At 47.0% G+C, this 17113-nt stretch overlaps 1 protein-coding gene across 2 annotated transcripts in view; it reads left to right on the forward strand.

Annotated features, from left to right (window-relative positions):
• Positions 1–258: 258 nt before the first annotated feature.
• NISCH (nischarin) overlaps positions 259–17113 on the forward strand; it is a 66932-nt gene continuing 50077 nt past the window's right edge. The window contains exons 1-3 of one of the 2 annotated variants that reach the window (XR_016438435.1): positions 259–476; positions 11375–11458; positions 12203–12385. Coding sequence is in view for 1 of the 2 variants with exons in the window: in XM_090021418.1 (XP_089877544.1) it covers positions 390–476; positions 11375–11458; positions 12203–12385 (354 nt within the window). In the remaining variant the exon portion in view is untranslated. The remainder of the gene's footprint in view (positions 477–11374; positions 11459–12202; positions 12386–17113) is intronic. The other variant, XM_090021418.1, reaches the window with a different exon arrangement.

The raw sequence follows: 17113 nt of genomic DNA on the forward strand, positions 1-17113 counted from the left end.
ATATCCCGTATCAACCACTGAGCAGCCACCCACAGCCACTCTTCTCCCTCTGCGTAACCAGCATTTTAAAGACAAGTCAGCAGGGGAAGGCAGGCGTCGAAGCCTCCGCCCTTCGCGCACGGATGTTCCTGCCACTGGGCGCAGCCGCTCACCCGAGGGACAAGCCCCGCCCCGCGCTGCGGCCAGCGCCCCGCCCGCGCTCCCAATAAAGTTGCAGCGGGTTGGGCGGCCGCCGCCTACAGCGGGCAGGGGAGGCGGGCCGTACGGGCCAAGATGGCGCCGGCGGCGGCGGCGGCGGCGCAGCGGGCGCCGCCTGGGGGTGCCGGGCCGAGCAGAGGCAGCCGAGGCGGAGGCCCGTACGCGTAGCCGGCCCGGGGCGCTGCGGGACGATGGAGGCGGCGCGGCCCGCGGAGGAGGCCGAGGAGCCGCCCAAAGAGGCCCGAGTCATCGGCTCCGAGCTGGTGGAGAACTACACGGTGAGGAGCCGGCGGGGCCTCGGGGCAGGGTCTGGGGTCGCTGGCGGGCCGGGGAGCGGCCGCGATCCTGCGGGAGGAGGGCAGGGCGGGCCGGGACCGAGAACGGCCCGCGGGGTCCAGCGGCGCAGGTGCGGGGAGAGGGGCCGGGGCGCTCCGGCGCCCTCGGGGTCGTCCCAGCGGCACTCGCGGGGGGCGCAGGGCTGCGAATGCGGCACGATCAGCGTCGTTGGGACATGGCTTGCTCCACCTTGGGGTCGGGAGCCGCCGGGAGTCGGTGTCAGCAGGCGCCGGCGCGCTGAGCCGCGGGCACGGGCGTCGTCAGGCCAGCGGTTGGATGCCGGGCAGAGACCACACGAGACGAGACGAGACGAGGCCCTTCCTGCCGCGCCCGGCCACGCGGGGCAGGGCAGTGACCGCGGCCGCCCGGACCGCGGCCACCTTTTCAGAGTGAAGAAGAGTGCTTTTAAAGTGGAGCTAGACTGAAACTCTCTTGGCTTCTTTTCTCCAAGTGAAGCGAGATGTTTTGGGAGGGTGTTTATTAAGGGTTTTAACACAAAATATTGAAGTATTGACCAAAACGACTTTGGGGAGGATTTGAAGTGAGTTGATACGCAGGATCTTCTTGCCTAATTTTGTAAACAGTTAATTGGTCTGTTTTTGAGAGAGTTCTTTTTAAAGATTGTTTTATAGACTGTTCATAGATAATGTCTGCAGCAAATTAGCCTGTTTCATAGACAAAAACATTGTGCGTCTCCTAGTTTAGTTTGCTGTGACTGGAACAATCCCTTCTCTTGGAATTCATCAGTGTCTTTCACAAACTTTTCCTTCTTCTACCCACATTAGCTGCTTTTATATTTTTAAGAGATTGAGGGACAGTCAAGTTAAAAAGGTCACTTCTTTCTGAAAATGTGTTGTTGCAGCTGATATTTAGACTTCTGTTTGACTTCTCAAATGAATTAAGTTAGGTCAGGAAGATCTATTACTAACTCATCAGAAAGGCATTTGATGAAGTAGGCTGTCACCTACAGAAGCTTATGCTTTTCTGAAAGACTTAGTCTTTAAGGTGTTATCCTGTCGTGCCTTCTGCCTGACATAAGAATACACCTTGGTTAATTACTTCTCTGAAAAAACAACAATAATGCATTTTCAGATTAGTTTGCAACCTTTTGCACAGCAAGAAGGGAACAGTTTTTAAAAATTTTAAATGGAAAACTTTAATTGTAAAAGCACAAATTGGCAGGTGAGCTTAGAGGTAGTGCTTAAAATTATTTTTGGAGTGAACATATATCAAATTGGTTGTGATATCAGTGTTCAGCAGATGAAAGTGTACTGGGGCCCAGGCAAACACAAAATTGGAGGCTCCTTCCCCCCATGGGAGCTCACCTGCAGGGAGAGGGAGAGGCTCAGGGGAGGCTGGGTGGACCCTGCTGGGCTGGGTCCCCTCTTCTCTCTGCCCCCTGCCTCCCCTCCCCCGCTATGGCCACACACACACACACGCACTCTACTCTGACTCTCGGCACGTGAACACACACTCTCCCTGCCATGAACAAACACACAGATGTGCACACATATGCAGATGGGCATGCAGTCTACTTGCTCACTCTGTGCACATGGATACAGACACAAGCACATTCTCCCTGCAATAAACAGATATGTGCATGCACACACACATACAGGTGCACAGACTTGCACACAGATGTGCACACACACAGAGACAAACAGATGCACATAGACACAGATGCATGCACGCACACATGTACAGATGTGGCCACAGAGATGCACGCACATAAATACACGCAGATGCATACAGACACAAGCAGACATGCATGCACATGCAGATGCATGCGCATACATGCACAGATGTGTGCAGACACAAGCAGATGCAGACAGACACCCAGCCACACACTTTCCCTCAACAGGATCCCCCCTTCCTTCCCATGAACCATTGGCGGCTCCTTGCTCCCTGCGGGCCCTGTTGCACCGACCAGCAGGGAGCTGCTACGTGGCTGTGTCTGTGCTGCTGTGCCACTCGGACCTGACTGGTGGATGTAGGGGGAAAGTGGGGCTGAGCCCCTGCAGGTCCAGCTGGGCTCATCCTGTCCTGAGCGGCACACGGCTACTCCTCTTCCCACACGCACCGCGTTGGCAATGTGGAGCTGATGCGGTGCATGTGGGAACCTTGTCCCTTCCCCAGCCCTTCAGCAGCCATTAGGAAACTGCTGAGGTGCTGGGGGAGGGACAAGGGGTGGGAATGAAAGTAAACAGTGTTTACTTTCATTTCCCATCACAGCACCATGGGCCTCAGAAAACAGCTTGGCGGGGTGCGTGATGGCCTGCAGGCTGTATGTCGGGCAAGCCTGGTGTAGAGCTTCAGGATAGACAATGTTGCATGTTTTGTCATATGGTGCCAAGATGAAAAGGTTTTTGCCATTGCCAACTCTGGAACAGCCAACATAGAGTTGGGCATGAGGAAAGCATGGGCTTCACAGGTTGAGGCCATCAACTTTGAGTGATTGTACCTGTTCCTTGTTGATGCTCATGGCAAAACTGAGGTGGATGGGGAACTGGAGCCATTTAAATTGAATCGGCAGGTCAGAGGGAATGAATGGAATGCATGGAATGAAGACATCCTGTTCCGCTGCATGGCCAGTCATGATGGTGGCTTCAGTGACATGTGGCATGAGCTTGTTGACAGCCAGTCGTGCTCCACTGCAGAGTGTTGGTGGGTCCAGATTCCTGGGAAGAATGATGAGTGCACCAGTCTTGAGCTCCAGATTGTGTGAAGGCCCACCTGGTGGTTCGAGAGAGTTGAGAAATTCTGTTGGGTAGTTGACTGCCTCACTGGTGTCTGGGACAGTGTCCACGGACTTGTATTTTTGCACAGTGCTAGGCAATTGAGAGAGAAGGTCTTTGTTTATGGTATTGACCGCATCATTTTTTTGTGCCAGGATGGCTCTTTGGCATAGCCACTTGTGGTCATGAAAGCGATGCGTGACATTTGGAAAAACTGCCTCTTTCAGTTCTTGAAGTGTTGTGACTGTTTTCCCAATGTCGTTCATTGAGAGAGTTCCATCTTGATTCTCAGATACCATGGCCCCATTTCCCAGTTTGAGCAGGCTTGCAGCAAACTCTCCAGCAGATGCGTCACCTGTTAGATCAGAGGTGGGCAAAATGAGGCCCGTGGGCCAGATGCGGCCTGCCAGGCCATTCTATCTGGCCTGCAGCACCCCTAAAAAATTTAGAAAATTAATATTTATCTGCCCCTGGCTGCCTGTCATGCGGCCCTCAGTGGAATGCCAAAACTCAGTAAGCAGCCCTCCACCCAAAATAATTGTCTAACCCTGTGTTAGATGCACTCGCATGTTGGTCATAAGGCTGAGTCACTGAATGTTTTTCCATATGTATGAAGCTTTGAGGCAGGCCTGGAGTTCATCAGCTTTGGTTCCATGTGAAATGACTGGCAGTGTCTGTTGAAAATTCCCAGCCAACAATACAGTCATTCCTCCCATTGTTTTGTCATTATGTCGAAGATCTTGGAGGGTGCAATCAAGAGTCTCTAAGGCAGCTTTGTGAGACACTGTGCACTCATCCCAGACAATGAGCTGGTACTCCTGCTGGACATTTGCTTTGCCAGTACCCCTGGCAATGTTGCAGGTTGGTGCCTCTGCACTTGCCAGATTTAAGGGCAGCTTGAAGGCTGAGTGAGCTGTTCTTCCTCCTGTCAACAGTGTGGTAGCAATGCCTGATGATGCCACTGCCAGGGCAGTCCTGTTTGTCTGCCAGATTTTGGCCAAAAGAAAATGAGGAGAAAAGTTTTCCCAGTTCCACCTGGAGCATCCAGAAAGAAGATGCCACGACTCCCATTGAAAACTGCTTGAGTAATCTTGTTGAAGGCTTCTCTTTGGTCTGGGACCAGACTTGGCTTATTATCCTGTATGTATTTATTAAGCTGGTCAGTGTTGTAGTTAGTCTCTCTCAAAATTTCATTTATCAGCTCATTATCGTTGTCTCATTGTGGGTCAGGAAGACCACAAGTTTTGAGGTCAGAGGCACCCAAAGCCTTGATCTTGACCTCAATGATAATGAGAGCTTGATTGAAGATGATATCACTGTAGTCCAGTTCAAGGTTTGGATTTTGCACTTGTGCCCAATGCAAGATATCCTGTGCCAGATTCTCCTTGTGGTTGTCCCATAGTTGTTGAGGATGTGACGGGAGGATCATTCCTTTGGGGCAGTTGAACCTTGCCACTGTTGCAGCATATCCCTGGAGCTTCTCCTTTCCATCTCATTGCAAGGCAGTGGCTGCAAGAAGTCACCATTGAGCCAACTGCAACTAATGGATCAGAACTGTAATTCAAGGCTGGATTGTAGAAGAATTTAGAGTTTTCTTTTTCTCTTCAGGGCCAGTTCCTGGCTGCTCTGCTTGCAACCTGCTATGCAGGAGTCTCAGTTGCTCTGGATGCAGCCATTGCTGCTCTGTTTGTTTCTCGTCTTGCAACTTGCTGCTCTGGAGTCTCAGCTGCTCTGGCTGCAGCTTTTGCAAGTTGATTTTTGGCAAGTTTGCTTCTTGTAGATTGCCTTACAGGGAATGCCTCTCACAACCCCCTAATCAGTCCCTGAGAAGGTCCAGTACGGGTTTCTCCCTGGACCTTCCTTAAGCCCTCACTCCGCCTGGGGGTGCTCCCAGATCCTGTTAACCAGTCCCATCCACAGCCCTTAGGGGAATACTCCTAAATGCAGAGCCTTCTCCAGCTGTACAAGTTGACCTTGGCCTTGGCCAGGAGCTTTGAGCTTTGCTAAAGAATGTTTTTCATATGCAAATTTATTCTGCTTCCTGGGGCTGGCCTGTCATGGGGTTATGCAGTATAGAGCAAAAAATTGGCGATTTTTTTTTGAGCCAAATAAAAGAAATAGTACCCAGGTTGCGTATGTAGGAGAGGTAGACAAAATCAGGAAGGCAAAGAGAAAGAATGAGCTGCACCTGGCAAGAAAGGTTAAAGACAATAAGAAAGGTGTTATAATCCTTCAGCAAAGGAGGGTTAAAGAAGCTGTGGGTCAGCTATTTTAGCAAGACAGAGGGAGCTCCTAACAATGCAAAGAAGGCAGTGCTAATCAGTAGCTCTTCATTTCAGTCATCATGAAAAAATTAAGCTCTTGCCAGATGCCTAATAAGGATTATTTGAATAAGGAAGGGGATAGGCTGAGGGATGAAAAACAAGAGAGACTCTCAGAGAGGTTTGGATGGGTCTGAATGAATTAAATGAAGTAAGCAGAGCTTGATGAGGTTCATCCCTCATCCTGGACTTTAGGAAGGCCTTCAACACTGTCTCTCACCCCATTCTCATTAAAAAAACTAGGGGACTGTGGCGTTGACACCTACACAGTCAAATGGGTCACTAACTGGCTGGAGGGCCGCACCCAGAGGGTGGTAGTGAATGGGTCTTTTTCAACCTGGAGGGATGTGTGCAGTGGGGTTCCCCAGGGCTCGCTTGGTCCTGGGCCCACACTGTTCAACATCTTCATCAGCGACTTGGACAAGGGGGTAAAAAGCACCCTGTTCAAATTTGCAGGCCACACTAAGATGTGGGGGGACGTGGGCACACTAGAAGGAAGGAATAGGCCACAATCGCACCTAGACAGGCTACCAGGGTGGGCGGATGACAACAGGATGGGTTTCAACATTGACAAATGCAAGGTACTGCACCTAGGGAGGAACAACTGGCACCATACCTACAGGTTGGGGAACTCCCTTCTCGTCAGTGCAGAGGCAGAAAAGTATCTCGGAGTCATTATTGATGCTAAAATGAACATGGGCCGACAGTGTGGGGATGCAGTCAGGAAGGCCAACCGTACCTTGTCATGCATCCACAGATGCATCTCAGGCAGGTCCAAGGAGGTGATCTGCCTCCTCTATATGACATTGGTCAGGCCGTAGCTGGAGTATTGTGTCCAGTTCTGGGCGCCGCACTTCAAGAGGGATGTGGACAGCATGGAGAGGGTCCAGAGGAGGGCCACTCGCATGATCAGGGGGCAGCAGGGCAGGCCCTACGAGGAGAGGCTATGGGACCTGAACCTGTTCAGCCTCCACAAGAGAAGGCTGAGGGGGGATCTAGTGGCCTGTTACAAACTAGTCAGAGGGGACCAGCAGGCAATGGGGGAGTCCCTGTTCCCCTGAGCACTACCAGGAGTCACTAGAAATAACGGTCACAAGCTGGCAGAGGGGAGATTCAGGCTAGACATCAGGAGGTGCTTCTTCACTGTCAGGACGGCTAGGATCTGGAACCAACTTCCAAGCAAAGTGGTGCTGGCTCCTACCCTGGAGGTCTTTAAGAGGAGGCTAGATGAACACCTTGCTGGAGTCGTTTGACCCCAGTGCTCTTTCCTGCCATGGCAGGGAGTAGGACTTGATGATCTGCTTAGGTCCCTTCTGACCCTACAAACTACGTAACTATCCCAGCCTGCTATAAGAACTAGCAGAAGATATCTTGAATCCTGTGGCAGTGATCTTTACAAAGCTGAGAGAGATGGGTCAGGTGTCATTGGACTGGAAAAGGACCAAAGTAGTACCCCTCTTTAAAAAAGGCAAAAAGGAGGACCCGAGAACTACCGACCAGTTAACCTCTCCTCAATACCTAAGAAATTACTGGACCATATCATAAGAAAGGCCATTTACAAGCATTGGGAGGAGGAAAGGCTGATTTCAGGTACCCGTCATTGATTTACAAAGGTAAAAACTGTGTCACTCTTGATCTTCTTTGTTGACCGTAACTACTTGGGTGGATGAAGGGAATCAACTGGACTTCAGGAATGCTTTTGATAAGGCCCCACGTGGCCTTTTCATAAACCAGTTGGAGAAAGGTGGGCTGGACAAAGCTACTATTAGGTGGATGGACAACTTGCTTAATAGCCAGAAGCAAAGGGTAATTATAAATGAATCCAAGTCAGAACAGCAAGAGGCTTTGATTGGAGTCCCACAGGAGTCTGTGCTGGGCACAGTGTTGTTCAACTTGTTTATTAATGGTTTGGTTGTTGGCATATAAAGCTTTTTGAGCAAGTCTTCAAATGACACAAAAATGGAAAGGATTTTGAACACATTGGAGGTCAATTGGGGAAACACAATTCAGAAGTGTTTTGATAAATTGGAAAGCAAGGTTGAAGCTAACGGAATGAAATTCAGTGCTGACAAATGCCAGGTGCTTCACTTGGGAAGAATAATCAAAATCCAAATATAAAATGAATGGCATCTGGGTGGATGGCAGTGCTATGGAGAAGAATGTGGGAGTCTTGGTAGATCCCACACTCAACATGAGCGCAGCGTGATGCAGCTGCACAAAAGACAAATGCAGTTTTAGAGCGCATCAATAGAAACATTAGGTACAAGGTATGGGAGACGGTGGTGCCTCTCTAGTCAGCACTGGTTGGGCCTTATCTAGAGTATAGTGTGCAGTTTGGGGCTTCACATTTTAAAAAGAATGTGGAGAAGTCAGAGAGGATTCAGAGGCAGTGATAAAGGTCTTGGAAGACAAATCATATGTGGAGATGTAGGAGCTAGGCATGTTCAGTTTGCTGAAAAGGTGTTAAGAGGAGACATGGGTCTTTAAATAATTGAAGGGCTGCCATAAAGAAGAAGGGGAACACCTTTGTCTCTTTTCCTGAAGAGAGTTAGGACACAGACCAGTGACCTTGAAGTTGCAGCAAAGTAAGTTTTGATTGGATATTTGGATAAACTTCTTCACTATTAAAACAGTGAGACAGTGAAATAGACTGCCTAGGGAAGTTGTGGACTCCATCACTGGAGTTGTTCAAGAAGAGGTTGGGCAGCCACTGGTAGCGTATGATCTAGCCATAGCTATCTATGCCTATGACCCCTGCCACACATTGCACTTAAGATGAGATTAACCAGTTAATCACCATTTAAAGTTGCAACCTGACGATATGTTCAAGTATTTAATGGTGTGATAAAATGAGGAATAAGTCACCAATTTTTTTTCCATAAAAAACATGTAGTAACTTTGTGGCTCCTTCCTTAAATGAACATCTCAAGTTTCATAATACATAGACATTTTCAAAATATGTTTATGACACCAGGGTATTTTCTGCAGTCCCCAGTTTTGTTGTGGTCCTTATTCAGCGCTGCATTAGCTATGAAGCTTTCTCACAGTGTTCGCTGGATCTTGAATTATCCCATTATTTGTTTTGTCAAAGTTTCATTCCATTTGAGGGCACCAGAAATAATTTCAAAAGAAACATAGCTTTTGTGAGTTCCAGAGTTCTGTGGTGTTGGTGGTGGCTGTAAACGCTTAACACATGGAATTTTAAGTTGTTACCTGACATACATTTGGTAGATCTGAAAGACAAGTGCTAACTTTAGATTTATGCCAGATGTTTCAGAGTACCCACTTAAATGGTCAGGCAGATGTTAGCTTAAATTTTTGGGGAGGAAAAAAAATGGAATTTCGAGGTCATCTGTGCAGTTCACCTTTAAATCATACAGATAAATTATAGATGGTTTCATATGAAAATCAGTTGTGCCTCTGTTTGTACTACCCTGGTAACTGAGATTGTATTCTCTATTGCACAACCACCATATTAGTTAAGTAAACTCAGATACCGGTTTTGATTATTTTTTTTACCAGTGATTCTCAACTAGGGTTGGGCACCCTGACTTGCCTTGAGATCCTTTCAAGAGTGCTGTGGGGTGTTGCTCAGTGTTGGCACGTTAGATGTACAAGCATGATTTGTAAGATAAACCAGAGTTTTCAAATAAGGCTTTACGAAACAGCACCATTTCATTTCAACTTCCGTTTTGACAGGACAATGTTTCATTTAGAGTTTTGTTTAATTTTGAAAGCATTGTTCTGTTTTGTTTTGTTGAAACTGTTTTGCTGTTTTGACATTTCACCCATAGGCTATAATGGGGAAGCACAAAACGTCCTATAACTCTGTCATTTGTTGGCGTCTTTGGATGAAAACAGCCAAGATGGTAGCCCCTTCTGAGGGCATGAAGCCTGCCAATTTTCTAGGAGATAGGTGGAAGGGTTTCTGGGAAACTGCACCTCAAGCTGCTGACAAGCAAAACTTGTGACGTGTGTGGGTGTGTTAAGGTGCACACTCACTGGTGCTGGGGCCTCTATACAATACGGTAATGTGCCCCAATGAGTCTTCCTCCTCCCCTACAGCCTCAGTCCAGTCCACCACTTTACATAACAGCAGGTAATAATAACTTAGCAAGCGGCACAATAGCACCAGCAGCATCTTAGGCAGTCAAACTGTCACAGAGCCTTTCCTCTCCTGCAGGAGCTTCTTCTCCAGCAGCTGCCAGAGAACTCTCTCTGCCACCCCCAGCCCAGGGGCTTAGATGTGCCCAGGGCCCTGTGTCCTACTGGTCAGCTGACTGGGGACAGGTGCAAGGGTGTTGGTCTAAGGACATGGCACTGGTAGACAAGGTTCCTTGGGTCAATCTAATCTGGTATTTTTTAACAGACTGACTGAATAGTTACAGAAATGTATCTCAGCAAGGTTTCAGGTTGAAAAACCATTTGTCATGCTGAGGAAGCACCTGCAATTGGTGTGTGTGCTGTTCCTGGATGGAAGGAATAGTAAACAAGCCAGAGGCTGGCATGCAATGCAGGCAAGAAAGCCAGTCAGTTAAAATGGAAATGGAGGCATTAGGAGGTCAGGGACAGGCTGGGGTTGGGGTTGGGGGTGGGGAAGGGGGATGTAGCAGCGCAGGTAAAAGTGGAAAGGTAGCTGAGGAGTCAGATGTCCGGCAGGTTGTAACGTGTCACAATTCCAATGTCTGTGTTGAATCCATGAGTCTCTGTACCTAGGAGGTTGATGAAGTACTTCTCTTACTTTCTGTTTCCCTGCAGGCAAGCCCAGCTTGCTTCAGCTTCGAAACTTGAAACGTTTCGAAACTTTTGAAATGTTTCAATTGCCCTTGTTTTGTTTTGAAGCTGTTTGGAAGCCCTTCGCTTCATTCGATTTTGCTTTTTTGAGCTCAAAATGAGTTGAAACAGCGTCAAAATGAAACAGCTGGCAAAATTTCGCGCAGCCTTAATTTCCAATGGAACTTCATAGTGTTAAGAACATCCTCACTGATTGTGGTCTTTCAGAGTTCTTTTCAACAGAAGAATTGCTCCACTCTCTTACTGTAGTGAAAACAACAAACTAAAATGAAGAGCTGCATTTTTGAGGGGTTCCTTGAGTTTAAAAAAGTGGAGAATCATTGTTTTAAATCACATTTAATATAAACATGCCATTGTTAATACAAGATCATTTTATGTTGTTACATTAACATTGCATGGTAATATATTTTTTAAAATTAATACTTCCCCAATACCTTATTTTGCTCTAGAGTGAATTTGATTTAAATCAAATCAATTTAAATCACTGGTCAGGAAGCCTCAATTTAATTGTTGTTTCCTACAAAAAGTGCATTCTTGTTGTTTGATATCCTTCATTCATTTAACTTCTTGAAACTTTGCACTTTTAGAGAAAGGTAAGGACTTGACTCTGTACATAAACTTGCAGAGAGATGACAGGACTGATGGGTAGATAATCAGGTCTGTTATGTCTCATCTCTATATACTGCTGTTAACAAGGATGTTGCCTCTGGAGACACAAATCCACAATTTGATAAGTAGAACTGAACATCACAGTGATGAATATATTGTCTCAAACAGTATATAAATAGAAGTTACAATATCTATGTTATGATGATAAATTTGAGCTTTAACATATTTTAAATTAAAACTATATATAGGTATACTTTTTTTTAAAAAGCATCTTAGCAAAAAATGAATATATCAAGAAAATCTGATTAAAAAATCTGACTTTTTTAAATTAAAAAAATAATTGATTTTTATCCACCCTGCTTTGCTTTTTGTTTTCTTTAGGTATATATTATTCAAGTCAGTGTTGGAAGTCATCAGTGGACAGTGAAACATCGTTACAGTGACTTCCACGACCTACATGAAAAGGTAAAGATCATTAAAAGATAATGATCTTGTCTTTGAGCTCTCGCAATACATCTTGAATAGCTTGTCAAGCTATGCTTTGAGGAACAAAATTGCTGAAGCTGCTTCCTTTCCTCCCTCTTTAAAAAAGCAAAACAAAAAATTACTATTTGGGCTTTGCCATGTAGTTCTAGTGAAAGTGACAGGGTAGAATGCCCTGAAAAATGTTATTCTCTCTGCCTGGGTAATATAATAGGCCCCATTGTATTCCACTCTTAGATGGACTGTCTCTGCCGGTGTTTTTCAGACTATTGTCCTTAACAGGCAATTGTTGAATAGTTATTTCTTGCACCTATTAACCTGTAGTGATTTAAAACAGTGATAGAGCAATATATAAATGAGTCTTAGACATGCAGACTTGAGCTCACCAGTAGCCATTTGGTTTTCCATAGGACTTGTTTATTTAAATATTTATATTAGTCATTGGTATATGTGAGCTCTGCTGGTAAAGGGAGAGGATGGGGTTCAAAAGTTTTCAGGCACTGACTACCAACATTTTAATTTTGTTAAATCTTTTGTTGTTCTAATGTTCATATAGTCTTTCACCAAAAACATGAGTAGTAGCCAAACTTACTTGAGTAGTTGCAGTTTTACCAGGAATTTACAGAAAAAAAAGATAAATCTCTTAATATGTTCTGTTACTACTGCAAGCTCAAAAAGTAATACTTATTTTGAGTGCTAACTCTAATATCCTTGGGTTTTTTTCAGCTTGTTTCAGAAAAGAAAACAGATAAAAACCTGTTGCCTCCCAAGAAAATTATTGGGAAAAATTCTAAAAGCTTGGTGGAAAAAAGACAGAAGGAATTAGAAATTTACCTACAAACACTTTTGATCAAGTTCCCTATGGCTGCACCCAAAGTATTATCATGCTTCTTACATTTTCATCTATATGTAAGTATTTTGTAAGCATCTGTTCATTTTACTTTCTTGCTCCTTTCTTCACAGATTCAAACTAAGAATCTGGTGACGTTTTCACACTATTTTGAGTGTTTTGGCACTTTTTATGTTTAAACAAAACAGGTCTAGAATCTCTTTCTTTGTAGGGTTTGGATGATATAAAGCGTTGAGCTCATGGAATGAGATTTACCAGTGATGTCCCTGGCACTATCCCTGTTAAAGTAGAGGCTGTATTAGTTGATAGTATGAACTGTGCCTTTGAAATGAGGCACTGTTTGGAGGATACTCAGGTGCCCTGAATGAATCCACAGCTGGTTTAATTGTTGGGACCAGCTCTCTGGAGGAGGTGCACAGGCGGAAGCCCCCTGTGTCCCCAAGAGCTAAAGAACCCCTGGCGCAGAACCAGGAGGTAAGTGGTGGACGGCGGTGGATAGCTATAAATAATGGCAGAGGGCAGCTGAGTGCAGTCGAGGAGGGTCATGGCCACCCCCCAGCCCCTACTTAGCCCAGCCCCCAGGGGGCTACGCAGACAGTTGCACTCTGGTCCTGGCACATGAGTTAGCGCAGTAGGGTGCTTTGGCCACCAGCAGGCTTTCAACCCCTGTTATGCCCCTGGACAGCTAAAGCCCCCCACGCTGTGAGACAGACCTCTGATGCTGGAACTCAGGTAAAGGGGTCAAGGGATCAGCCCTCCTCCCCGCTCCCCCGCATTGTCCAGGGGACACCCGGGGACCCAGGAAATCCTCCAACTGTTTGAGAAGCCGGGAAGCCAGTGGACCCTCCTCCAGGAAGCTACTCGAGCTTGTCTGCCAGGCCACAGCAACAGCATCAGCTGCTGGAGAAGGCCATGTGGAGGTAATAATACCCATCTGGTCTCCTACTCAAACAAGCACCTAGGAGCCGTGTGAACAGGGCCCCCCACCCAGCACTATGGTGATGGGAATGCACTGCATCCCGAGGCTTCCTGATCTGGTTGAACCTCCTGCTCCTGGTACTTCAGGGGTTTTTACCCAGATGGAGTCCATGGTCCCAGCCTCCATGTAGATGGAGCCCTTGACTCCAGGCTGCGGATGCTGCCTGGCATGTCTGCTGGAGCCTGGGACCTGGGGTACAGGCACTCCCACTTGTGAGATGTGCTAACTGGTGGAGACTGTGGAGGGCTGGGTGAGGGAACTCCAGGAGGAGGTGAGCAGACTGTAAACCATCAGGGAACACAAGGAGGACAATCGATGCTTTCTGCCAGGCCTTGCAGCTGGAGAAGGATGCCACAGAGACCAGGAAGAGCAAGCTTCAGCAAGATGCCTGTAATGATTAAGAGTGGCATTTGGTCACACCAGGCCCAAAGCCAGGACATGCATCAGCTGCTCTACCAATAGCCCTACACAACAGCTGTGCAGCCCTAACAGCATCGATGGATGAGGCATCTGTGTCCTGCACACTGAGGACAAGACAGGAACAGCTGCCCCCATCAAAGAAACACCAAAGGGTGATTGTTGTGGGAGACTCCATGCTGCGGGGAACAGAATGTGCTATCTGTTGTCCAGACCCCTTTGCTTGAGAGGTCTGCTGCTTTCCAGGGTCCAGGATTCATGATGTAACAGCAAAGATCCCAAAGCTGATCCGCCCTATGGACCCCTACGCCATGCTCCTTGTCCATGTGGGTACCAATGACACAGTGAGAAACAATGCTGGGAGAGTCATGAGCGAGTACAAGACCATGGGGGCGAAGCTGAAGGAACTAGGAGCCCAGGTGGTCTTCTCAGTCTTCCCAGTTAGAGGCTGTGGTTGGTGGAGGGAGGAAAGCATCAAAGAAGTCAGCCGGAAGCTTCAGAGATGGTGTCATCTTGTTGGTTTTGGATTCCTCAACCTTGGTATGTAGTTCAACAGTACTGGTCTGTATGCAAGAGATGGTATCCACCTCATGGGCAGAGGGAAGTAGCTCTTCTCTATGAGAATTGCTGACTTTCAGAAGAGGGCTTTAAACTAGGCAAGTCCAGGGGAGAGGGCGTAAATTCCACTGCCAGGCATAAATCCTCTGGCCAAGATGACCCAGGGGAGGGTATTCACATAAGGGACATCCACATGAGTACCAATGCCCTGAGACGCTTGCAGAGGGACAGAGAACCTGAGAAGACTAGGGGTGAACTCAGCTGTCTTTATGGGAATGCCTGAAACATGGGCAGTAAACAAGACAAACTGGCACTCCTGGCAGATGAGGAATTTGATGTCATTGGGTTGATGGAGATCTGGTGGGACTATACATATCATTGGGCAGTGGACACTGAGGGCTATAGGCTCTATAGGAAGGACCATGTTGGGAAGAAGGGTGGAGGGGTGGCCCTCTATGTGAAAGAGCAATACCCTTCCCTGCAGGTCATGTTTGACTGTACGGGGAGGTCCCTTGAAACCCTCTGGGTCAAGATATGAGGGGGCTTAGGAAAAGGGGACCCGACGGTGGGAGTCTACTATAGGCCTCCTACCAAGAAGAGGAGAGTGGCCAGGCATTCTCCAGGGAACTGACCGAGGCAGCCAGCACTAAAGACTGAAGTCATAGGTAACTTCAACTACTCTGACATCTGTTGGGAAGACCATTCAGCCAGCTCCAGTATGTCAGCCAACCCCTCAGCAGCTATAAACAACCTCTTCTTGAAACAGGCTGTGGAGGGATTGACTGGGGTAAAGCCACTCTGGACTTGGTGCTGCCCAAAGGGGAAGACATGGTAGGTGACCTGAAGATTAGAGGTACTCTGGGTGATAGTGAACATGATCTGTTCAGATTCACCATCCATGGAAAGGCTGGGAATTCTGCCAGCAGTACAGAAGTCCTAGATTTCAGAAGGGTAGACTTTGGTAAACTCGGGAGTCTAGTTAGAAAGGCCCTTCGCAACCAGCGACTGGACGATTTGGGAAATCGGGAATGGTGGTGCTTCCTTAAGGAGACAATTCCACTGCACAAAAAGAGGCCATCCCCACACAGTCAAAAAGAGGGAAAAGGGCCAAGAGACCAGCTTGGCTCAATGGGGACTTTAGGGAACTTCTTAAAAAGGAAAAAGTATACATGCAATGGAAAAACAGTTCAGTATCCAGAGAGGAGAACACTCATACAGCTAGGGTCTGCAGGTATGAGACAAGGAAGGCCAAGGCATGTGTAGAGGTGAAGCTGGCAGCCAAATTAAAAGACAACAAAAAGTCCTTCTGTAGGTATATAGAGAGCAAGAAAAAATCAAGCTCTACTGTTGGATCCCTGCTGAATGTGGAGGGGCAGCTCACAGTTGATCTTTGGGAAAAGGCAGAGCTCCTAAATGCCTACTTCGCATCAGTATTCTTGAAATCATACAGGAACTTGTCACCTGTCCAGAGGCCCAGAGAATACAGGGAAGACCGCAGTCCACATAAAATCAGTCCTGAACAGATGAAAGTACTCCTAGAACATTTGGATGTTTTCAGGTTTGCTGGGCCAGACGACCTGCATCCAAGAATCCTAAAAGAACTGGCCAAACTCATTGCAATGCATTTGGCAAGACTGTTTGAAGAGTTGTGGAACTCAGGAGTGTTCCTGAGCAAGTGGAAGAGGGCTAACGTGGTACCTGTCTTTAAGAAAGGGAAGAGTAATGACTCTGCTCCTGGGAAACTGCATCACAAGGTGCTGATAAACAAAACGTGTGTGTGTGTGTGTGTTAAGGTACACTGTCACTGATGCTGGGGCCTCTACATGACACAGTAGTATGCCCCAGTAAGGCCTGCTCCCCTGCAGCCTCAGCCTGGTCCACCACTTTAAATGACAACAGGTAATAACTTAGTAAGCAGCACAGTAGCACTAGCAGCGTCTCAGGCAGCCAAACAGTCTCAGTCAATATCAGAGCAATCCTTGCCCCTGCTTTCCCCTTCCCTCTTGTTACTTTGTTTCCTTGCAGACAAGCCCAGCTTCATCTTCAAAACTTGAAATGTATTGAAACTTGAAATATTTTGACTGCCCTTGTTTCGTTTTGAGGCTGTTTCAAAGCTCTTCGTTTTGCTTTGATTTCACTGTTTCCAGCTTGAAATGAGTCAAAACATCAGTGAAATAAAACTGAAATGAAACAGCCAGCGAAATTTTGCACAGCCCTAAAAACTATTACTATGTTGTGTTAGAAAAATTCACAGTGATAGAAAAGGAAAGAAACATGCAAGTAAACTCAAGACCACAAGCTGCTTGGAAGAGGCAAGGCCAGCTGGTTTCATGTGTCATTAGACTTCAAGTTGCACAGTAGTTGTTTTGTAACAGAGAAGGCAGACATTAAAAGGAATATGCACTCATGATTGAAACAGGAAGGAAAAGTAATAAATTTCTTTGGGATTGGGAGGTGCTGAGTGGCTTTTTATGGTTGTGGAAGCAGAGTTGCATTTAATCCATTAAGAAAAGTGATCAAGCTTAAATGACTGAAGAAAAAAATTCTTATTACATCATGTAATTAGAAAAAGCACTGATGAGTTTGGAAAGCTCTATTTGGGTAAGTAATAGAGCAGTGGTTGGCAAACTTTTTCAGGCTACAGGCTGGAATGATCCAGCTCAGCTTTGAGATGGGTGGGTACTAGGACCCAGCCCCTGCTGCTGCAGCACAGGGAAAAGTGCCACCGCTGCTTCTTCCTGCTGCAGGTCAGGAGAAGCTCCCACTACTGCCACTTCTCCCTGCTGCAGCATGGGGAGAGGCCCCTCCTGTCAAATGCCATGTCATCAAAGCC

This window comes from Crocodylus siamensis, chromosome 11, assembly GCF_052110815.1.
Source record: "Crocodylus siamensis isolate JL-2025a chromosome 11, ASM5211081v1, whole genome shotgun sequence".
NCBI classification, from domain to species: domain Eukaryota; kingdom Metazoa; phylum Chordata; order Crocodylia; family Crocodylidae; genus Crocodylus; species Crocodylus siamensis.